The sequence below is a fragment of the Rhinopithecus bieti genome, unplaced genomic scaffold, assembly GCF_001698545.2.
Source record: "Rhinopithecus bieti isolate Rb0 unplaced genomic scaffold, ASM169854v2 scaffold_49762, whole genome shotgun sequence".
Classification (NCBI taxonomy): Eukaryota; Metazoa; Chordata; class Mammalia; order Primates; family Cercopithecidae; genus Rhinopithecus; species Rhinopithecus bieti.
Genome location: NW_016819845.1, coordinates 976,875 through 1,000,634, shown reverse-complemented (window position 1 = coordinate 1,000,634; position 23,760 = coordinate 976,875). Strand labels below are relative to the sequence as shown.

The 23,760-nt window shown below is 45.7% G+C and overlaps 3 protein-coding genes across 5 annotated transcripts in view; 1 reads left to right on the top strand and 2 right to left on the bottom strand.

Moving 5' to 3' along the window:
• ATP6V0E1 (ATPase H+ transporting V0 subunit e1) overlaps positions 1 to 1,839 on the bottom strand; it is a 49,664-nt gene extending 47,825 nt beyond the window's left edge. Inside the window, exon 1 of one of the 2 annotated variants that reach the window (XM_017859279.1) lies at positions 1,638 to 1,839. In XM_017859279.1, the coding sequence (XP_017714768.1) occupies positions 1,638 to 1,741 (104 nt within the window). In that variant the 5' untranslated portion in view covers positions 1,742 to 1,839. The remainder of the gene's footprint in view (positions 1 to 1,637) is intronic. The other variant, XM_017859280.1, reaches the window with a different exon arrangement.
• A 4,990-nt stretch (positions 1,840 to 6,829) lies between these two features.
• Positions 6,830 to 23,747, bottom strand: LOC108520008 (60S ribosomal protein L26-like 1). 2 transcript variants are annotated; one of them, XR_001882802.1, is made up of 5 exons: positions 23,242 to 23,747; positions 17,020 to 17,160; positions 15,749 to 15,926; positions 12,893 to 13,173; positions 6,830 to 6,896 (listed from the first exon to the last, which is right to left on the bottom strand). XR_001882802.1 is itself a non-coding variant. In XM_017859278.1 (3 exons), the coding sequence occupies exons 1-3, from the start codon at positions 23,407 to 23,409 to the stop codon at positions 15,798 to 15,800; spliced, it is 438 nt and encodes a 145-aa protein (XP_017714767.1). In that variant the 5' UTR covers positions 23,410 to 23,747; the 3' UTR covers positions 15,572 to 15,797. The 2 variants fall into 2 exon arrangements, 1 of the variants encoding a protein (XP_017714767.1); XM_017859278.1 differs by lacking the exons at positions 6,830 to 6,896; positions 12,893 to 13,173 and having other exon boundaries at positions 15,572 to 15,926.
• The window catches only part of LOC108519998 (60S ribosomal protein L26-like 1), a 4,049-nt gene continuing 3,731 nt past the window's right edge, over positions 23,443 to 23,760 (top strand). Inside the window, exon 1 of the mRNA XM_017859271.1 lies at positions 23,443 to 23,457. Within this exon, the coding sequence (XP_017714760.1) occupies positions 23,443 to 23,457 (15 nt within the window). The remainder of the gene's footprint in view (positions 23,458 to 23,760) is intronic.

The following is a 23,760-nucleotide window of genomic DNA, read 5'->3' as shown; positions in this document are numbered from 1 at the left end:
GAGAGAATGGTCTTTAAGAAAGGAATTGTCACTGCCATCAAAGCAGCACTTTATTGTTCTCTAACTCCAGTAGGAAAAACAAGTCTAATTAAATTAGGTTAATACAATTGCTTTAATAATGCCAGAATTCTGACTCTGTTCATCAACCTCTATGGGTAGGGGAGATGACCCCATATAGCTGGTGTTACCAGGGAGGAGGAACTTGGTACTTAAACGATAAAAATTCACCTACCATGTTTCTTTTTTTTAAAAAAATATAAGTTTAAACTAATAAAGCAAATGCATTCCAGGGAGCAAAAGGGGTTCAGGTCACAAAATATTAGGGAAGTAATAAAAATCTTTTTTTTTTTTTTTTTGAGACGGAGTCTTGCTCTGTCACCCAGGCTGGAGTGCAGTGCAGCGATCTCGGCTCACCACAAGCTCCGCCTCCCGGGTTCATGCCATTCTCTTTCCTCAGCCTCCCAAGTAGCTGGGACTACAGGCGCCCGCCACCACGCCCGGCTGATTTTTTGTACTTTTAGTAGAGACGGGGTTTCACCATCTTAGCCAGACTGGTCTCGATCTCCTGACCTGGTGATCCGCACGCCTCGATCTCCCAAAGTGCTGGGACTACAGGCATGAGCCACCGCGCCCGGCCAAAAATCTTTTTCTTTTAATAAAGACAATAGAACTATCCACTCAACAGGTATTTACTGGGTGCCTCCTGTGCATACAAGGTACTGTGAAAACCAGGCACTATGAAGCCACCAATTAAGTTGAAGGAATAAAGCAAGAGATGGTGTTTCTGACAAACTGACTTCAGTCGAAGTTTCACCTCTCATCATCTTGAACTGAGAGAAAATGACTAAAAGCAAAACAGGAACCAGAAAGAGGGCGTTCCAAGGTTCCTTTGAAGATTAAGGCTCATTTTATACCACAGTTAAAAAGTTTAATTCCAAAATAGACAAAGCTCTCTCCAACAAAGAAGTCTGAAAAAAAAAATGTTTTTTCCTAGCCAATCATTCTAAGGATTTCTTACACTCACATACAAGAGCCGGAGCGCCCTCCAAAAGGTATGACGCAGAGCTTTCTCAACAATACCTCCTGCTCTTTGGTAATCAATCTCGCTTTAGATCAGGCCCCAACCGCCTCCTGGAGCCCACTAGATGCAAGGCCTGGCTCAATGTCGTCCAACGAGCTTGTTCTGTACGTAACCGCGACAGGATGGGAGGCAGAGAGGGCAATTTCTGTTTTATTTATTTGATCCTTAAGTTCAGGGAAACGAGGCCTCATGTGGGTGGAAGGCAGGGCTAAAGGAGGAGAGTCGACTAGGGACAAACCCCAGTGTCTCCCAGATTCGGCCTGCTCATTTCCGACTGCACCTCCCCACACAGGACTATGATGAGAAAAAAATTCCCCTGAAACTCGTTTCCAAGGAGGGTCCACCAAAGGTCACCCTCCACTCGCTCAGGCCGGAGGACACTGAAGCTGCTGCGAAAAGGAACACAAGGAGTTCCGCCGGGGCGAGGGCCTGACTCTGCAGCGCGGGGGGCGCCCATGCAACATTCTGTGACCCGTGTGGGGGTCGTGCCTGTCCCCGCCCCGGCCTGCTCGCTCCTCACCGCGCGTTCCTCCCAAGGCGGGCCTCGCGCACTTACCCCCGGTTAGGACCCTTAGGGATGAACCAAGGCACCAAGAAGCCGACGAAGCCCCAGAACACGCTCATCACAATAAGAGGCACCGTGAGGCCTTGATACGCCATGGTCACCGCCTGAGCGACAGCCCCTACCCGCCGCCTCACTCGGATCCCACCAGGAAGTGTCAATAGCTGACCACGTGACCAGCGTGTGCAAGCCCCGCCTCCCGCGCCCCCACGTGACCCGCGCGCCGGCCTCCGCCCCTCGAGGAGCCCAGAGGCAGAGCCCCGCCTTCACCTGGCTGTCTCCTGGTTGCAGGTCCTTAGAGGCATGTCGCTCACCCCAGAGCCAGGGGTTCGGTCACCACGGGCTCAGCAAAGTGTTCTGATGAGAACTTGGCCCTTTTAGACAGAGTGCAGTTATTTACAGCCTCGTCTACTTATGCAACAGAGAACTTAACAATAGTTCTCTATTACTATTCTGAATTCCCGTGTGCCTGGCACTGGATCATGATCTTTAAGTTCATGAACCTAAGGCGCGGGGGAGGGGCTCACGCTTGTAATCCCAGCACTTTGGGAGGCTGAGGCAGGTGGATCACTTGAGGTCAGGAGTTCGAGACCAGCCTGGCCAACATGGTGTAACCCTGTCTACTAAAATACAAAAATTAGCCTGGTGTGGTGGTGCGCGCCTGTGGTCCCAGCTACTCAGGAGGCCGAGGCAGGAGAATCGCTTGAACCCTCGGGAGGTGGAGGTTGCAGTGAGCCGAGATCCTGCCACTGCACTCCAGCCTGGGTGACAGAACAAGACTCCGTCTCAAAAGAAAAAAAAAAGTGCATGAGCCCGTGTTGAACTCCTTACTTCAGCCTATGAGGTAATTGTAATTATTATCCCCACTTTGCAGTTAAAGAAACTGAGGCCCAGGGAGGAGACGAAGGATCTTGCCCAAAGTCACATAGTAAGTGGCAAGGCCAGGATTCAACCCCTGATGATCTGATTTTCAAGGCCAGAGCTTTTAACTAGTGACCACTGTTTATCTTGTGCACTGTGCCAGGTTCTGGAGTTACAGAAGTCAATCAGGCACCCCTGAGGGAGTTCACATTCTGGGGAGCAGATGGCCTTGCAAACAGGCCATTCAATGCAGTGTGAAAGTAAGTGGACGACCCTGCAAGGCTTTCCACCCAACTAGTCCTTGCTGAGCCTTGAAAGACAAGTAGAAATTAGCCAGAATAGTAAGAAGAAAAACAGGTCAGGCATGGTGGCTCACACCTGTAATGCCAGCACTTTAGGAGGATGAGGTGGGCAGATCACCTGAGGTCAGTAGTTCGAGACCAGCCTGGGCAACATGGTGAAATCCCATCTCTACTAAAAATACAAAAATTGGCCAGGTATGCACCTGTAGTCCCAGCCACTCAGGAGGCTGAGGAACGAGAATCGCTTGAACCCCTGGGAGGCAGAGGTTATAGTGAGCTGAGATTGCACCACTGCACTCCAGCCTGGGCAACAGAGCATGACTCTGCCTCAAAACAACAAAACAAAAAAGTAAAAACAGTTTTGTTTGCTTTTGTTTTTTTTGAGACAGGGCCCTGCTCTGTCACCCAGGCTGAAGTGCAGTGGTGCTCCATAGCTCACTGCAGACTGGAACTCCTGGGCTCAAGCCATCCTTCTGTCTCAGCCTCCTGAGGAGCTGGGACTACAGGTGTGCACCACCACACCTGGCTAATTTTAAAAATTTTTTGTAGCGAGAGAGCCTCGCTATGTTGCCCCGGCAGGTCTTAAACTCCTGGCCTGAAGGGATCCTCCACCTCAGCCTCCCAAAGTGCTGGAATTACTGGCATAAGCCACCGTGCTGAGCTGATACACAGGGCTTATAACGCTTGCTGAGAATTTTCACATATGTTAGTTATAGTATGCACCAAGTTTGGAATAGACAAGGAAGCCAGTTCTCAGAGAGGTTGAGGAGCTTGATGATAAAGCTTACAGGTGAAAGCAAGATAGAAAGCAGGTCTATAAATGCAATGTGCTTTACCGGGGACCATGGTTTCCTTGCAGTAGCCAAATTGCATTACCTCCTGATTTCTTTCATCAAGTAGAATGGATTCCTGTTATTAAATGGGAAACTGGACCAATAATCTTCAACATCTGCACCAACTTTTCGGACATGATTCTAAGCCTCTAACCTGATCAGCAATGTAGGAAACTAGTTTGTCTCCTTTGTGCTCATAATGCTTCCCCAAAACTTAGCCCCAGCAGAAATCCTATGGTCCTTAAGTTCTAGTCCAAGCACCACCTTCTCCAAGAGCTATTTCATCCTGCTAGCGCTTCTCTTTGGCCTTGTTGTATATGTATCTTGACCAACGCTCTACTAGAGGGCCAACTCCTTGAGAACAGGCACTGTTTCACTGATCTTTGTTTCTGGGAGGACTTTATACATAGAATGTGCTCAGTAAATAATTGTGCAATTGAATTGAGTAGCTAAGAAGGGTGAGGTCAGTCAGAACAAAACTAGAGAAAGAAGTTAATTTCTACTTTCTACTTGAACTTTAACTTGAACTTCAGCTCATTTCTCCCTCCCTCCCTCCCTCTCTTCCTCTCTCTCTCTCTCTCTTTTTTTTTTTTTTGGATGGAATCTCGCTATGTTGCCCAGGCTGGAGTGCAGTAGCACAACGTTGGCTCACTGCAACCTCCACCTCCCAGGTTCAAGCGATTCTACTGCCTCAGCCTCCTGAGTAGCTGGGATTACCGACACCCTCCACCACACCCAGCTGTTTTTTTTGTTTTGTTTTTTGTTTTTGTATTTTTAGTAGAGACGGGGTTTCACCATGTTGGCCAGGCTGGTCTCAAAGTCCTGACCTCAAGTGATCCACTCGCCTCGGCCTCCCAAAGTGCTGGGATAATAGGAGTGAGCCACCACGCACAGCCCGTTTCTTTCTTTTTTTTGAGACAGTCGTGCTCTGTCACCCAGGCTGGAGTGTAGTGTTACATTCATAGCTTACTACAGCCTTGAACTCCTGGGCTCAAGGGATCTTCCCACCTCAGCCTCCAGAGTAGCTAGGACTACAGGTGCATGCCACTATGCCGGCCTAATTGTGTGTGTGTGTGTGTGTGTATAGAGATGAGGTTTCACAATGTTGCCCAGGCTGGTCTCAAACTCCTGCCTCAAGGGACCCTCCTGCCTTGGCCTCCCAAAGTGCTAGGATTACAGGTATGAGCTGCCGCATTCAGGCCCTTTCCTTTTAATAATGGAAAATATGGGTAACATATAAGTTACTATCCTAACCTTTTTATTTTATTTTATTTTATTTTATTTTATTTATTTATTTAGAGATAGAGTCTCGCTGTCATCCAGGTTGCAGTGCAGTGGTGTGGTCTTGGCTCACTGCAACCTCCACTTTCCGGGTTCAAATGATTCTCCTGCCTCAGCCTCCCAAGTAGCTGGGACTACAGGCGTGCGCCACCACACCCAGCTAAGTTTTGTTTTTTTAGTGGAGACGGGGTGTGAGCCACCACACCCAGCCCTTAACCTTTTTAAAGTGTACATTAAGTATATTCACATTGTTATGTAACCAATCTCCAGAACTTTTTTCTTTTCTTTCTTTCTTCCTTTTTCATTTTTTTTTTTTTTTTTTGAGACAGGCTCTCACCCCATTACCCAGGCTGGAGTGCAGTGGCATGATCACGGCTCGCTGCCTTGACTTTCTGGGCTCAGGTGATCCTCCCACTTCAGCCTCCCAGTAGTTGGGACTATAGGTATGCACCACCACGCCCTGCTAATTTTTTGTATTTTTTGTAGAGATGGGGTTTAGCCATGTTGCCTCAGATGGTCTCAATCTCTTCAGCTCAAGTCATCTGCCCACCTAGGCCTTCCAAAGTGCTGAGATTACAGGCGTGAGCCACTGTGCCCAGCCCAGAACTTTTTCATATCCCTTAAACAACCACCTCTGGCCAGGTGCAGTGGTGAGATCCCCATCTCTACAAAAAATTTAAACCAAAAACTAGCTGGGCATGATGGTGCATGCCTGTAGTCCCAGCTACTGCGGAGGCTGAGGTGGGAGGATTGCTTGAGCCCAGGAGGTAAAGGCTGCAGTGAGCTGTGATCACGCCACTGCACTCCAGCCTGGTGACAAAGCAAGACTCTGTCTCAAAAAACAAACAAACAAAACAACCACCTCCCATATTCCCTCTCCTAGCCCATGGCAAACACCATTCTACTTTCTGTCTCTATGAGTTTGACTACTCTAGGTTCCTTCAAGAGGAATTATATAGCATTTGTCCTTTTGTGGCTGACTTATTCACTTAACATAATATCCTTAAGACTCATCCATGTTGTGCAAGTATCAGAATGTCTTTTTTTTTTTGAGACACAGTCTCGCTCTGTTGCCCAGGCTGGAGTCCAGTGGCGTGTGCCCAGGCTGGAATGCAGTGGCAGGATCTTGGCTCACTTCAAGCTCTGCCTCCCAGGTTCACCCCATTCTCCCGCCTCAGCCTCCCGAGTAGCTGGGACTACAGGCATCCGCCACCACTCCTGGCTAATTTTCTGTATTTTTTAGTAGAGATGGGGTTTCACTGTGTTAGCCAGGATGGTCTCAATCTCCTGACCTCGTGATCCGTCCGTCTCAGCCTCCCAGAGTGCAGGGATTACAGACGTGAGCCACCGCGCCCGGCCTGTCCCCTTCCTTTTTAAGGCTGAATAACATTCCATGTGTGTATATAGCACATTTTGTTTATCCATTCATCCATCGATGGACATTGGGGTTGCTTGCACTTTTTGGTTATTGTGAATTCTTTCCCATTTCTTAAACAAATGCAAACTTTTGTCTTAAATTGATCCATTTTTGTGTCTAACCTTTGCTTTATCTTCTAGGCAGCCTCTTTGAGAAGCAATGTCTGGAAGTGCAAGGATGTAACTCTTTTTTTTTTTTTTTTTTTTTTTTTTTTTTTTTGAGATGGAGTTTCGCTCTTGTTGCCCAGGCTGGAGTGCCGTGGCGCAATCTCGGCTCACTGCAACCTCCGCCTCCTGAGTTCAAGTGATTCTTCTGCCTCAGCCTTCTGAGTAACTGGGATTACAGGCACGTGCCACATGCCCAGCTAATTTTTTTTTTTTTGTATTTTTGGTAGAGATGGGGTTTTGCCATGTTGGCCAGGATGGTCTCGAACTCCTGACTTCAGGTGATCCACCTGTCTTGGCCTCCCAAAGTGCTGGGATTACAGGTGTGAGCCACTGCACCCGACTAGGGACGTAACTCTTTAGACACCAATTCTGTCTAAATCTGTTGGTTTCATCTGTGAAATGAGAAAAGTTAGTATCTCAGTTTAATATATTTGGGCTAGTATTGGCCTATAGCTCCCTCTATCAGTCAATCTGTCAAAAGCATTTTATCACACATTGAATGAAAACTGTCCCCATTCGTGACCCACCAAATGAAGAAATAGTCTCTGCCCTCAAGGTGCTAAAGTCTTCAGGAAACAAATCGAACTCTGGGTGGTGTGGTCCAAGGACCCTGGGGAATCCCTGAGACTCCCCCAGCAGGTTCTTCCTTTCTTTCCTTTCTTTTCTTTCTTTCTTCTTTTGAGATGGAATCTTACTCTGTCGCCCAGGCTAGAGCGCAGTGGCATGATCTCGGCTCACTGCAACCTCTATCTCCCAGGTTCAAGCAATTCTCCTGCCTCAGCCTCCTGCATAGCTGGGATTACAGGTGCCTGCCACTGCACCCAGCTAATTTTTGCATTTTCAGTGGAGACGGGGTTTTACCATCTTGGCCAGGCTGGTCACAAACTCCTAACCTTGTGATCCACTTGCCTTGGCCTCCCAAAGTGCTGGGATTACAGGCATGAGCCACCACACCCGGCCACCCCAGCAGGTCTTTTCTAACTGTGAATCTCTGTAAGGCTGAATTTTCTTCCTGTAATTAATCTAAAACAACATCACATCAGATTGAATGCAGTAGTATTATGAGAATGCATTTGTCTTCTATTAAGCCAGAGATCAAGGAATTTTCCCAAAATGTAACACAATGTTACTCTTCCATTTTTTGTTAGTTTTGGAAAAAACAGCTATTTCTCATATAAATATTATGGTAACATGTTATGGGTTTCTTGTTGCTCTTTTTATATGAATTTAAAATAAATATGTTGGCCAGATGCAGTGACTCACGCTTATAATCCCAGCGCTTTGGGAGGCTAAAGCAGGAGGATCACTTGAGGCCAGGAGTTCCAGAGCAGCCTGGGCAAAACAGTGAGACCCCCATCTCTACAAAAAACAATTTTGACATGGTGCTATCTCCTATAGTCCTAGCTACTTAGGAGGCTGAGGAGGGAGGATTGCTTGAACCCACAAGTTCAAGGTTACAGTGAGCTATAATTGCACCATTGCACTACAGCTTGAGTGAAGAGTGAGACCTTGTCTCAATAATAATAAAAAAATTAATATGTTAAAATTTGATGTTTTAATTTCTAACATGGCAAATATCAGTAGCTATAACTTATATAAATGTTAAGTCCCTCAGGTCCTCCATAGTTTTTAAATGTGTAAACAGGTCTTGAGGCCAAAAAGTTTGAGAAGCACCACTAAAGGAAAAGCCTCAGAGGCCCCCCAGCAGCATCAAGTAAACAAGAATTGACTGAGGCCGGGCGCGGTGGCTCAAGCCTGTAATCCCAGCACTTTGGGAGGCCGAGACGGGTGGATCACAAGGTCAGAAGATCGAGACCATCCTGGCTAACACTGTGAAACCCCGTCTCTACTAAAAAATACAAAAAAAAAAAAACTAGCCGGGCGAGGTGGCGGGCGCCTGTAGTCCCAGCTACTTGGGAGGCTGAGGCAGGAGAATGGCGTGAACCCAGGAGGCGGAGCTTGCAGTGAGCTGAGATCCGGCCACTGCACTCCAACCCGGGCGACAGAGTGAGACTCCGTCTCAAAAAAAAAAAAAAAAAAAAAAAAAAAGAATTGACTGAAACACTATTGTGCACTGAGCCGAGGAGCCCTTCCTTCCTAAACGCAGTCCTGTAGGTAAAAACAGGCATGCAGAGTCATGAAGATGTGCTGTCATAGAGCCCCTTTCCAAGCTACTCTGGAAGCCTGGAAGTTACTGGGGCAGCTGAAAACCCTAGGAGGATTTATTACTCCTTTGCCAGGTAGTGTATATGGAATGTACACTACGTAGGGCCACCAATACTACTGCTGCCACCACTGCTGGAGTGATTGCCACCTGCCAGACATTGGACTAGGTGCTTTGAATTATCTGTCTCATTTAATGCTCATGACACTGAATATAGGTATTTTTAAATCTATTGTACATATTTTAAAAAGGCTTATAATTTGTTTTTTTGTTCTTTTTTTTTTTTTGAGACAGAGTCTTGCTCTGTCTCGCCCAGGCTGGAGTGCAGTGGTGGCGATCTTGGCTCACTGCAGCCTCCGCCTCCTGGGTTCAAGCAATTCTCCTATCTCAGCCTTCTGAGTAGCTGGGACTACAGGTGGCCGCCACCACACCCGGCTAATTTTATATTTTTAGTAGAGACGTGGTTTCACCATGTTGGCCAGGCTTGTCTCGAACTCATGACATCAGGTGATTCACCTGCTTCAGTCTCCCAAAGTGCAGGCATGAGCCACTGCGCCCAGCCCAAAAAGGCTTAGATTTGTAACTTAGCCAAAGCATAGCTGTTTTCAGTGACAGAGCTCGGATCTGAACATGGCTTCAAAACTCCTGTTCTTTCCACTAAGCCATGCTGGCTCTCCTATTTCAAGAAATAAGTCGGCATACAAAGAATCCTAAATTACAGACAACTTCACAAGATTCAGACATCATCTGCTGCATAAGATGAGACCTTTAAAAGCCTGTTCTAGCACTAGCCACCCTCCTGCTAAGAATAGGCTGGAACGTGGCTGATTTAGTTATTTCTTTTTCTTTTCTTTTTTTTTTTTTTTTTTTTGAGACGGAGTCTCGTGCTGTGGCCCAGACTGGAGTGTAGTGGCGTGATCTCAGCTCACTGCAAGCTCTGCCTCCCGGGTTCACACCATTCTCCTGCCTCAGCCTCCTGAACAGCTGGGACTACAGGCACCAGCCACCATGCCCAACTAATTTTTTGTATTTTTTTTTTAATAGAGACGGGGTTTCACCATGTTAGCCAGGATGGTCTCGATCTGACCTCGTGATCCACTTGCCTCGGCCTCCAAAAGTGCTGGGATTACAGGCGTGAGCCACCACACCCGGCAATTTAGTTATTTCTGATGGGCAAATAACATTTTCATAACTCTGCAAGTTTTTGTAATTATGGTGTTCAGACAATAAATCAACCTTATATTGCTGTTAAATTTGGATGACCTGCTTTTCTCATGAGGACTTTCTCATGGATCAAACTTTCAATAAACATTCAATTGTATATGAATATAATAAACACTGTTTTTGGAAGGATACAAAAGAAACTGGAAACAGTGCCTCTGGAGCGAACTGAGTGACTGAGACTCAAGGTGACAAAGAAACATACTTTTTACCATCTACTTTTTTGCTTTACCTTTTAATTTTGTACCATATATAAGCACTACTTACCTAATTAAGAAAATACCAGTTTAAAAGGACAATGAACAAGCCTCTAGGTAAACTATCAGATAGGAACTGCTCAAAGTCTGCAGCATCAGAGAATGGTGGACTCTTGGTTAGTAGGGTTCTGTCTGGTTCCTGAAAGATTCAATTACTTGCCCATCCAACTCACATCAAAAGTTCTGTGGCTGCTGGGTGCGGTGGTTCATGCCTATAATCCGAGCACTGTGGGAGGCTGAGGCAAGCAGATTGCTTGAGCCCAGGAGTTCAAGACCATCCTGGGTAACATGGCGAAAACTCATCTCTACGGCCGGGCGCGGTGGCTCAAGCCTGTAATCCCAGCACTTTGGGAGGCCAAGATGGGCGGATCACGAGGTCAGGAGATCGAGACCAGCCTGGCTAACACGGTGAAACCCCGTCTCTACTAAAAAAATACAAAAAAACTAGCTGGGCGAGGTAGCGGGCGCCTGTAGTCCCAGCTACTTGGGAGGCTGAGGCAGAAGAATGGCATAAACCCAGGAGGCGGAGCTTGCAGTGAGCTGAGATCCGGCCACTGCACTCCAGCCTGGGCGACAGAGCGAGACTCCGTCTCAAAAAAAAAAAAAAAAGAAAACTCATATCTACAAAAACCACAAAAATTAGTTGGGAGTAGTGGCATGTGCCTGTAGTCCCAGTTACTTGGGAGGCTGAGGTGGGAAGATCGCTTGAGCCTGGGAGGCGGAGGTTGCAGTGAGCTGAAACCACACCACTGCACTCCAGCCTAGGCGACACAGCGAAACCTTGTGTGAAAAAAAAAAAAGAAAAAAAAATTATGTGGCCGAACATCTCATGCCTATGCAATGTGAAAGCAGACATTCAAAAGCAGTTATCTGAAGTTTAAAAGTTTGGCATCTTCCCAGCATAGCAGAAGGGAACCACTCAAGGGAATGGACATCTGCAAATGTGATGAAAAGGTCAGTAGAAAACTGTATAATTCATTCATTCCAGAAAACAAGCTAATACCTCATGGCCTGAACTTTGTTAGGCAGGCCCACCCATCTGGCATTCTCCAATCCTCATTTCCTGCAGCAGCCCAAACACATCACTGTTGCCCTTAAACTCTTCCCTTTTTTCAAGAATCAGTATTTGTCTCATCTCCCTAGAGAAAAACTTTTCCTTCTGTTCCTGTGAAAGAACTCCATTGCCAATCTCCTTTAAGAGACAATAGTTACAACTTCCTGAGCACTCTGTGCTTTACGCACAGTTATCTCAAGTAATAAGTCTGACAACTCTATGAAGTACTAATTTTATCTCTATTTTATAAATGACAAACCTGAGGTCCAGAGGGGTTAAGCTGTTTGCCCAAGGTCACACAGCTAGGAACTGACAGAGCTAAGATTAGAACCCAACTTAAGGCCTAGTTCCTGCTCTTGATCACGCATTACTATTATAAACCTGGCTCAGTATAAGCAGTGTGGTATGATTTGGATACCTACAGGGGGATTACAGCTCTCAAAGCTCTTATTGGTCATTTTTGTTGGAATAAGTTGCTGCAAACAAGCCAAGTCTGATTCCTAGACGATATCATAACTTACATTTACTAATGAAAGTAATGGCTGGAGCCTGGAGCTCAGACCAGGTATCAGACTATAGGGTAAGGAGCTGTGAGTTTAGTATGAAATCTGACTTTCATACAACTCTTGGAGTCCTAAAATATGTATTGGTTGAGAACAAAGACAAGAATCAAATTAGAAAATACAAATTTCAGAATTTACTAGTTAACCTACTCATATTCATTAGATACATAGCTCAGCATGTTAATGATTATACAGCTGCTGTATGATGGGCACCTACTCTGTTTTATTAATTTTTGAGGCAGGGTTCCGCTCTGTTGCCCAGGCTGGAGTGCAATGGTGTCATCATGGCTTACTGCAATCTTGACCTTCCAGACTCAAAGAATCCTCCCCACCTCAGCCTCCTGGGTAGCTGGGACTATAGGCATGGGCCACCACACCCGGCTAGTTTTTAAATTTTTTTGGCGATATGGGGTCTCACTATGCTACACAAGCTGGTCTCAAAACTCCTGGGCTCCAGCGATCCTCCCACCTTGGGCTCCCAAAGTGCTGGGATTACAAGTGTGAGCCACCGTGCCTGGCAGCTTTTACATAAATAGAAAACAGAAAATCGGAAAAATGACCTCCCAGGGACAAGAGCAGGATTTGAACCCAAATCTGTCTGACTCCAGGGACAGGACAGTATCTGTCTACCTTGTGTCAGTGAGTTCAATGTATCAATGCCAAGTCAGAGAACACATCTTGAGTTTTGTGGCTTTTGAAGTCACTCATTTTTTTTTTTTTTTTTTGAGACGGAGTTGTGCTCTGTCACCCAGGCTGGAGTGCAGTGGTGTGATCTTGACTCACTGCAAGCTCCGCCTCCTGGGTTCACATGATTCTCCTGCCTCAGCCTCCCGAGTAGCTGGGACTACTATAGGTGCCCACCACCGTGCCTGGCTAATTTTTTTGTATTTTTAATAGAGATGGGGTTTCACTGTGTTAGCCAGGATGGTCTTGATCTCCTGACCTCAAGTGATCTGCCCGCCTTGGCCTCCCAAAGTGCTGGGATTACAGGTGTGAGCCACTGCGCCCCACCAAACTCACTGTTTTCTTTTGTGAAAAATAATTGCCTCTTTGAGTGCAGAGTGAATGTCAGAATTGTACATATAAGTAAACTGAACAGTGATAGTGAAATTAACATTTGTATACTCACAGCTTTCAAGGAGTACTCAAAAACGGCCCATCTGATCTTGCCATTTTATCTTTGCATTTTCGATGCGATAGGAAGGCAGAGCAGGTATCATCATCCATTTGGAAGTCCAGAGATGAGTAATTTGCTCAATGGCTGATGACTGCCCAGTGGCAGAGCTAGGATTAGACCTCGATGGCTGGTGATAATGCTTTTCTCACTAAGTAGCGCTACTGGCTGCAAACACATAGGTTCTTGTCTGTTCCACATAAATGTCCAGTCTCTTATCAGACTCCAGTGAAAGGCTGACAGAGTGAAGGAAGGAAGACTAAAGATAAGTGGCTAATGTGGGAAGTGAATGGCCTTTGATGCAGTCAGGCTCAGGTTCAAATCTTGGCTTCATTTCTTATGCTACGATTTGGACAGTTAACCTAAGTTCATTTTCTTCATCAGTCAAAATGGGAAACAACACTGATTCAATTAACATTTATTAAGAAACTCTAGTGTGTCAGATAAGCCACTACTAGAAAGTCATAAAAGGCTGTTGGATACATTTTAATCAATACATTATTATTTTTTAGGCTAGTCATGGTGGCTCATGTCTAATTCCAGCACTTTGGGAGGCCAAGGAAGGAGAATCACTTGAGGCCAGGAATTTTACTAGCCTGGGTAACATACTGAGACTCTCATCTCTACAAAAAATTTTAAATATTAGCTGGGTGTGGTGGCACATGCCTGTAGTCCCAGCTACTTGGGAGGCTGAGGTGGGAGGATCACTTGAGCCTGGCTGTCAAAGCTGCAGTGAGCTGAGATCACACCACTGCACTCCAACCTGGGTGACAGAGCAAGACCCTCTCTTAAATTTTTTTTAGGACAGGTGCAGTGGTTCATGCCTATAATCGCAGCACTTTGGGAGGCTGAGGTGGGCAGATCACTTGAGGTCAGGAGTTCGAGACCAACCTAACCAACATGGCGAAACCCCGTGGTGGCAGACGCCTGTAATCCCAGCTACTTGAGAGGCTGAGGCAGGAGGTTCACTTGAACCCAGCAGGTAGAGGTTGCAGTGAGCCGAGATAGTGCCACCACACTCCAGCCTAAGCAAGAGGGAGACTCTGTTTTTTGCCATTTTATCTTTGCATTTTTGATGAGATAGGAAGGCAGAGCAGGTATTATCATCTGTTTGCAAGTCCAGAGATGAGTAACTTGCTCAAAGGCTGATGACTGCTCAGTGGCAGAGCTGGGATTAGACCTCGACAGCTGGTGATAATGCTTTTCTCACTAAGCAGCACTACTGGCTGCAAAAAAAAATTTTTTTTTCCCACAGGGACAGGATTTTGAATGTGGCCCTGGAGATAAATTTTTAAAAAATCTTTATTCACTACATACCTCTCAAAGGAACCAAATCTTTTTTTCTAATTAAAAAATTATTTATTATTACTACTGTTATTATTATTTTTTTGTAGCGGTGGGGTCTCAGTAGTTAACCAGGCTGGTCTTAAACTCCTGGGCTCGAGCCATCCTCCCACAAGTGTCCAAAAGTTCTGAGATTACAGGCATGAGTCACTGTGCCTGGCCAAAGGAACTAAATTTTGAAGAATGAAAGTTAGATCAAGAGTCTAATGCAGAGGCCAGTGGAGGCCAGGCAAGAAGCGTATGGAAACAACACAGGTGGGATAGGGAACCGCTAAGCCCTCGGCTGCACTTTATACTGCAAAACAGGGAGAGCCCCGTGCAGCCAGGTGAAGCAGGTGATTCTCTGTGGAGTCTCCCACATTTTAAATGTTGGAAATTTTTTAAAATTATAAAATATAGGGAAAAACAGTATCTCAGTTAAATCTTTCCTGTAGGCTGCCAGTTTCTTAAGTTAGTTCCAGAGGAAAAGGGGCATTTCAGTCACATGAAAATGGCAACTGCAAAGTCAAAACTTTGGGAAGATGAGCCTGGTCAGGGAGCTGCTACATGATTTGGTTTAGTTGGCACTTGGAGAGAAAGCTGGGGAAGCACAAGTCAGGAGGCCAGAGAGCAATCTGTCAGGCCTGCGATGTGACAGTGGTGCCCTGAGTGCGCCAGTGCACATTATGACTGCTACTGAGTGGTGCAAATCCCTCCATCAAGGACCAGAGCATGGTGGCTCATGCCTGTAATCCCAACACTTTGAGAGGCACCCAGGAGGATCATTTGAGCCTAGGAGTTCAAGACCAGCCTGGGCAAGATGATGAGACCTGTGTCTATCTATCTATCTATCTATCTATCTATCTATCTATCTATCTATCCATCCATCCATCTATCAATCAATCATCTGTATTTCTATATAGATAAATACATATATATATTGTTTTATATGTATATATTTCTATATAGAATATATATGTATTCTATATCTATATCTATTCTATATCTATTCTATATCTATATATTTTTTTTTTCAGGACTAGAGCCCTGCCCTTTCTACTCTATCGGCACAAGGGTCCAGGCAAGAGGAGGGCCATTTCACTCTATCCCTGCGATTTTGCTATTCCACACATTAAATAGGAAAAGACTGGCAAAGGGGAATTGATAGTAAGTGGAATTTATTTTATTTATTTATTTATTTATTTATGAATAATAAATGGTCAGGATGGTCTCGGTCTCCTGACCTTGCGATCCACCCGCCTCGGCCTCCCAAAGTGCTGGGATTACAGTTGTGAGCCACTGCGCCTGGCCAGTAAGTGGAATTTATTTATAAAACAATGCAAATACTATTTGGAATTAGGAAGCATTTCCCATTTTAATCATAAAATTATTAATTGAAATTGCAAAAGTAGATTTATAGAGCCACAGGTAGCAAAACAGGAAATGAAATATTCCAGAGAGATTCTGAAAAGTTCGAAAGAAACATACACTAGCCTCAAAATCTCCGGTTAAACTGTGGTTGCACAACAGGTTCTATTTATTCCTGCATTTTCTCAATAAGTTCTTCCTTATATTTGCCTTTCTCTTTTCCGACTTGTCGAGACTTGGCTTTGTGTTCAAGAATTTTTTTCCGATCCTTGTCCAGTTTTAGCCTGGTGATAACCACCTGTTGGGAGTGAGAAAACAGATCTTTATTGCCACATCGCCACCAGCTATTGAGCAACATAGACATCATAAGACAGACCTCAGCCATTCAGCCTTTTTTTTTTTTTTTTTTGAGACAGAGTCTTGCTGTGTCGCCCAGGCTGGAGTGCAGTGGCGTGATCTCGGCTCACTGCAAGCTCCGCCTCCTGGGTTTGCGCTATTTTCCTGACTCAGCCTCCTGAGTAGCTGGGACTACAGGCGCCCGCCACCATGCCCTGCTAATTTTTTTGTATTTTTAGTAGAGACGGGGTTTCACCATGTTAGGATGGTCTCCTGACCTCGTGATCCGCCCGCCTTGGCCTCCCAAAGTGCTGGGATTACAGGAAAGAGCCACTGCACCCAGCCAGTCATTCAACTTTTAAGGAACTGAAACTCTGGAAGGAAAACAGATCCTATAACACAATATAAAATAGGAACACAAAGGAGAAGTAGCAGTTCCACTAGGTAGGCATAAGGGCTACAGGAAGATATATTCTCTCTTATCCCTCTAAATATTATACGTTGGAGGAAGTGATGCCTGGAACACTTGGAAGCCTCTTGCAACCAGCTTAGACAGCCATCAGCCGGGTGCAGTGGCTCACGCCTGTAATCCCAGCACTTTGGGAGGCCAAGGCAGGTGGATCACGAGATCAAGAGATCGAGACTATGCTGGCTAACATGGTGAAACCCCGTCTCTGCTAAAAACATAAAAATTAGCTGGGCGTGATGTTGGGTGCCTGTAGTCCCAGCTACTCGGGAGGCTGAGGCAGGAGAATCACTTGAACCCAGGAGGCAGAGGTTGCAGTGAGCCGAGATCGTGCCACTGCATTCCAGCCTGGTGACAGAGTGAGAGTCCGTCTCAGAAAAAAAAAAAAAAAAAGGACACCATCACCAAGAAAGGCAAAATAGAAAAGAGAAGAAAAATCTGGATCCTTGATGATATCACAAAGCTACTGAATCAATCAAGTCCACGTGGCCTGCCTCAGCCACCTGTGCAGGGAGTACCGAACACCAATAACTTTTAACAGTATTGACACACTCCATGGCTGCTATTGCCACTCAGTCCTTGATCATACCTTGCTTGGGTGAATGCCCACATGGACGGTTGTGCCGTTGGCCTTCTCACGCTGCACCCGCTCGATGTAGATGACATATTTCTTTCTGTACATCTGGACTACCTTGCCAATTTGCTGACCTTTGTAGTGTCCTCGAACTACCTAAGAGAAAATACAAAAGAGAATCCCCCTCCATTTGTAATGCATGATCATAATGAGGAAGCTAACCATCAGGAACACATGGGCTAAACATATAACTTTGCACAAAAGCAGCTTAATCCTGGCAGCCAAAAATTAGCTACTTGTCTGGTATAAATCTATGTTGTGTTATGGCTGGGTGGAGATTTTTTTACCTGAATCCCACAGAAATGTGCGATATGAGCTTTAGAGAAAAAAGGAGAATACAAAACTACATATAGAATACACTCTGAACTATATGTATATATACGTCAAGTATCCCTTATTCAAAATGCTTGAGACCAGAAGTGTTTTGGATTTAGGGTTTTTGGGATTTTGGAATATCTGCATTACTCACTAAGCACCACAAATCTGAAAATCTGAAATCCCAAAAGCTCCAAAGACTACTTCCTTTGACCATCACATTGACACTCAAAGTTTCAGATTTTGGAATATTCTGAATTTGAGATACTCAACCTGTATGTGTGTATGTGTATATATATAATATATTACATATGTGCACATATATGTATATACACACATATATGTATATACACACATACATATATGTATATATACACACACATTTCATATATATCGCATGACACAGTGGGATAAAATATATATAAATATTGGTAACAGCTGCCATTAGGCAGGAAGTAGGATTACAGATGACTGTTTTTTAGATTTATATTCTTCTAAATTTCAAGATTTCTACATTTATACAAATATTTTAAAGTCAGAAAAAAATTAAAATCTCACGGACTGTTTTACTGTACTAAAAATCTACTCTATTAAAAAACCAACTAGATTAGGGTTTCCTTGGAAGCAAGAGCTTATTTTATTTTATGTTTTTTTGAGACAGAGTCTCGCTCTGTCCCCCAGGCTGGACTGCAATGGCATGAGCTTGGCTCACTGCAACCTCCAACTCCCAGGTTCAAGTGATTCTCCCACCTCAGCCTCCCAAGTAGCTGGGATTATAGGCACATGCCAGCAGTCCCGGCTAACTTTTGTATTTTTAGTAGAGATGGGGTTTCACCATATTGGCCAGGCTGGTCTTGAACTCCTGACCTCAAGTGATCCGCCTGCCTCGGCCTCCCAAAGTGCTGGGATTACAGGTGTGAGCCACCATGCCCAGCTGCAAGAGCTTATTAAACACCACGCACAGAGGCAGGGCTGATCGACTGGACTGGAGAGGTGAGGATGAAGAGGGAAGGATGATACTGAGAGTCTGGCTTGGACAACTAGGTAGATGGAAATGCCTTTGCCAGATGCAGGGAACATAGGGGAAGCCCCATATTTTAGGAGGAAATAGTTTAGTTTGGAACATGCTAAATTTGAGGCATCTGGGGACATTCTAATAGATAATTCAGACACAGCTGGAATGCCAACTGGGCCAGCGATAGAGACGTGGGAGTCATCCACAGAGAGGCAATTAGAAGCTTCATTTTGCTCAAGGAGCTGATGGTATGAGAAAAGGGCAGAATATACACATGTGAGAAAAGCCAGCATTCTGGAAGAGCTTGTGAGAAATTAATGTGGCCAGAGAGAATGGGAAACCATGCAAGTGTGGTGTTAGAGCAGCCAAGAGAAGAATGCCAAATTCTGCGGGACCATCAAGTACAGAGAGGGTAAGGTATTTAACAGATCTGACAACAAGGTCATCACCAGTGGCTGTGGCTGGAACACCTTCAGTGAGCGGTGGGATGGAAGCCATTTACAGTAAGGTGATGAGTGTACCAGGTGAGAAGGTGAAGGTGAGAAAAGACAGTCCAAAGGAGCTTGGCTCTGAAGACGAGAAGGGGATAGATGTTTGAGGGGGATGGAAAGCTAAGGGAACTTTTTTTTTTTTTTGAGACGGAGTCTCGCTCTGTCGCCCGGGCTGGAGTGCAGTGGCCGGATCTCAGCTCACTGCAAGCTCCGCCTCCCGGGTTTATGCCATTCTCCTGCCTCAGCCTCCCGAGTAGCTGGGACTACAGGTGCCGGCCACCTCGCCCGGCTAGTTTTTTGTATTTTTTAGTAGAGATGGGTTTTCACCGTGTTAGCCAGGATGGTCTCGATCTCCTGACCTTGTGATCCGCCCGTCTCGGCCTCCCAAAGTGCTGGGATTACAGGCTTGAGCCACCGCGCCCGGCCAGGGAACTTTTTTTATTTTTAAAAAAGGGAAAACATGATTGTGTTTAAATGCTGATGGGAAGGAACAAGTATGGAGCAAGAGGGTAAAAGAAACTACAGAGAAAAAAGGGACCAAAAAAGCTCCAAGAGAAGAATGGAGCAGCACCCAGCGGCAGATGAATTAGGCTTAGGCAGAAATAGGGATATTTCTTTTTTTGTGTTTTTGAGACAGAGACTTGCTGTGTTACTCATGCTGGAGTACAGCGGTGTGATCTTGGCTCACTGCAACCCCCGCCTTCTGGGTTCAAGTGATATCTCATTGCCTCAGCCTCCCTTGTAGCTGGGATTACAGGCATGTGCCATCATGTCCAGCTAATTTTTGTATTTTTAGTACAGACAGAATTTCGCTATGTTGGCCAGGCTGGTCTCGAACTCCTGGCCTCAAGTGATCCACCCGTCTAGGCCTCTCAAAGTGCTGAGATTACAGGCGTGAGCCACTGCACCAGGCCTGGGATATTTCTTTTATTGTAACAGGAGGGAAAGAAAATAAGGAGGGGTGGAACTACAGGTAAATGTGTAGGTGTGGAGCCAGGATTTCTTTTTGAGACGGAGTCTCACTCTGTTGCCCAGGCTGGAGTGCAGTGGCATAATCTTGGTTCTCTGCAACCTCCACCTCCTAGGTTAAAGCGATTCCCCTGCCTCAGCCTCCTGAGTAGTTGGGATTACAGGCGTGTGCCACCACACCTGGTTAATTTTTGTACTTCTAGTAGACACGGGGTTTCACCATGTTGGCCAGGCTGGTCTTGAACTCCTGACCTCAGATGATTCACCCACCTCAACCTCCCAAAGTGTTGGGATTATAGGTGTGAGCCACTGCGCCTGGCCATGATTTTAGATTTTATAAGCACATCAGGCACGACTGGTAAGCACCTGGCTAACTCCTCACTTTTCAGGTCTTCTCTTAAATTTATTAGTTCCTCAGAGAAGGCTTTTCAGGTCCTTTAATTAATATGGTAGCATCCTTTATATTTTCTTCACAGCAACAAACACAATTTGAAATCGTTTTATTTTTAACTGAGGCATCATTTACATACAGTAAAATGCACAGGTCAGTTTTGGCAGATATAAAACTGCCAAAGTTTTTTTTTTTTTTTTTTTTTTTTTGAGATGGAGTCTTGCTTGTCACCCAGGCTGGAATGCAGTGGCGCAATCTCAGCTCACTGCAAGCTCCGCCTCCCGAGTTCATGCCATTCTCCTGCCTCAGTCTCCCAGGTAGTTGGGACTACAGGCGCCCGCCACCACGCTCAGCTAATTTTTTATATTTTTAGTAGAGACGGGTTTTACCGTGTTAGCCAGGATGGTCTCAATCTCCTGACATCATGATCCGCTCGCCTCGGCCTCCCAAAGTGCTGGGATTACAGGCGTGAGCCACTGTGCCTGGCCATTTTTTTTTTTCTTTTTGAGACAGAGTCTCACTCTCACCCAGGCTGGAGTGCAATGGCACAATCTTGGTTCACTGCAACCTCTGCCTCCCAGGTTCAGGCGATTCTCATGCCTCAGCCTCCCAAGTAGCTGGGATTACAGGTGTGCACCACCACGCCCGGCTAATTTTTTTGTATTTTTAGTAGAGATGGAGTTTCACCATGTTTCCCAGGCTAGTCTCAAACTCCTGAGCTCAGATGATCTACCTGCCTCGGCCTCCCAAACTGCTAGGATTACAGGCATAAGCCATCATGCCCAGCCTGTCAAAGGTTTTAAATAGGACCTGATTTGCAAATAATACCACTCTGTGGAAAATGGACAAAGGTAAGAGAGGGAGCTGCAATGCTGCCTTGAACTGGACTGGAAATAGGTTCAAGACTTACTTTGGAGGTAGAATCAACAAGCCTTGATGGTGGATTACAAGAGGGGGTTAAGGAGCATTGTTAAAGATAACAAAGGTTTAGGGGCATATGCAACTGGGGAGATACAAATGGCACTTACTAGAGATGTGGAAGATGGGAGAAGAGTTGGATTCTGGAGGCAGAGGGTGTTAGGATCAAGAGTACTCTTGGATAAGAAGCTTGAAATGTCAATGGGCTACCTAAATAGAGATGTTCTGTAGGTAGTCAGATCTTTAGGTCTGTGTTGTAGGTAGTCAGATGTATAGGTTGTCTAAAGTGGTCTGGACTAGGATATAAAAGAGGGAGTTGTTAGCACAGAGCACACACTTAAAGCTCTAAGAATGGATTATTACCTATTCTTTACCTACACAGAGAACACAGAGCAGAAAGAGATGCTAGATGTGTCCATTGGATTCAGTCACGAAGATGTTATTGGTGATCTATGCCAAAGTAGGTTCTATAATGCAGTGGGCACAGGGAATAGACTGAAGAGTATCCAAGAGTGAATGGGAGATGAGGAAGTGGAAACAGCTCTCTTGAGGAGGTTGGTTATGAATAGAGAACAGAGTAATAGCTGGAAGGAAATGTGGGGCTAGGGAAGTGAATCCAAATTTTCCAGCTCTCTTTGAAAATCCAAGAATTTAACAATGGGCCTGCATTTCCCCCAGGCACCCACGGGCTCAAGGTAGATGATTATATCCGATATGTGAGGCTTGAGCTTTCCAGTTTGCCATTTTCTTTTCAGCTCACTTCCCTAAATAAGGGAAGTGAGAGCTATCCTTACTATCCCCTATAAGTATTTGCAATTCCCCCATTCTAGAACATGTCTGATGGGAAGGATCCAGGGCAGAGGGGGTTGAAACTGCTGATCATACCTCTGAACTACTTTCCACTCTTCCTGTCACACTCCCAGCTTAACTCCACATTTTTTCCTCCTTAACATATCCCCAAACCTTCAAAGAGTCCCAGTGTCTCAGATGATACACCAGGTCTCATCACCTTATGTCATTTCATTCTAAGACAATAGTTCTTAACTGAGTGAGGGAAGAGTTGATTTTGTCCCCCAGGGAGCATTTGGCAATATCTGGAAATATTTTTGCTTGTCACAACTGTGAAGGGAGGGAATGCCACTGGCATCTAGTGGGGAGAGGCCAGGGATGCTGCTAAACATTCTACAACGCACAGGAGAGCCCCCTCACCCCCCGACAACAATTATCCAGTCCAAGATATCAATAGCGCTGAGGCTAGGAAACCCTGCTCTAAAACATGACCTCCAGGAGAACACCGGCCTTGTCAATCTTGTTCTAGAACAATGTCTGGTAAGTCCTCCATAAATATTCCTTTGAGGAATGAATCCAGCCCCTGTTTATTTCACTCATGGCCAACTCCCTTCCCCCTTCATGCATTCTAAGCTCCAATCACAGAGAACAGAAGGCTTGCACGTTCTCACATGGGCCACTCTTTTAGAAATTATGAAAGAGTGACTCGCTGCATCTTGACCATTTCTCCTGCCAAATCCAATGCTATCACATGGCCAGCTCCCACAAATTCCTGTCCATCAATCCCACTACACCCAAATACACTAGAACACTACTCTCACTGCAACACTTTCCCCTACAAAGTCTGCTTCAACAAGCCACCTTGTGCAACAACACTTGGCAAACTAGCAGCCAGAAGTTTAAATCAAAAGCATTTTTGGCGGGGCACGGTGGCTCACATCTGTAATCCCAGTGCTTTGGGAGGCTGAGGTGGGAGGATCACTTGAGGTCAGGAGTTCCGAGACCAGCCTGGGCAACATAGCAAGACCCTATGTCTACAAAACAAACAAAAAAGCAGGTTTTTGCTTGGCTGACATACTGTTTTATTAAATTTTACTATAACTATTAAATAGTTAAATGCTCTAAAGCAACGCAGGCACTCTCCGGTGGCTCTGAACCCTATCTCTGGCCTAACACATCTGAAGTGTCACACTACTTGCCAGAGTCCTGAGGCATGTGAGTCTGTGACTGCTCCATGACGTTCTCAGGCAAAGGTGTCCGATCGCCACTAGAGCCGGAGGGAGACGTACCTGGACCTCGTCGTCCTTGCGGATGGGCATGGAGCGGACACTGTACTTCTGCCGCAGCTCCTTGGAGAGCGGGGATGACATGATCTTCCTGCGCACGTGTGAGGGGGCATTGAAGTGACGTTTCCGGTTTTTGCTGCGGTCTGACGTCACGAAGGGATTGAACTTCATGGTGACCCTCTACAAAGGGCGGAGAGAGACGGAATGAAGGGGCGCTCAGTGGGTTACAGGGACCTGTTCTCGATCCAAGACACTCCTCCTCATCCCCGCACAAAGGCTCTACGGGGGAGGTGACCTCTGAAAAGGCAACTGAGGGAGGAGAGAGAGATGCGAGTGGTCTATCACACAAAGTGGGACGTGTGGCGGTCGCATGCCTGACTAAAGGGGTCGTGGGGAGAGGGTGGCACTGGGACCTTGAGGCTAAGGAAGGAATACTAGGGTTAGGCAGGAATGAGTGGTCGGGAGGTCACGCAAAGAGAGCTGTGGGGTGACATGTGTCCCCGCCACACATGCAGGGTCTAA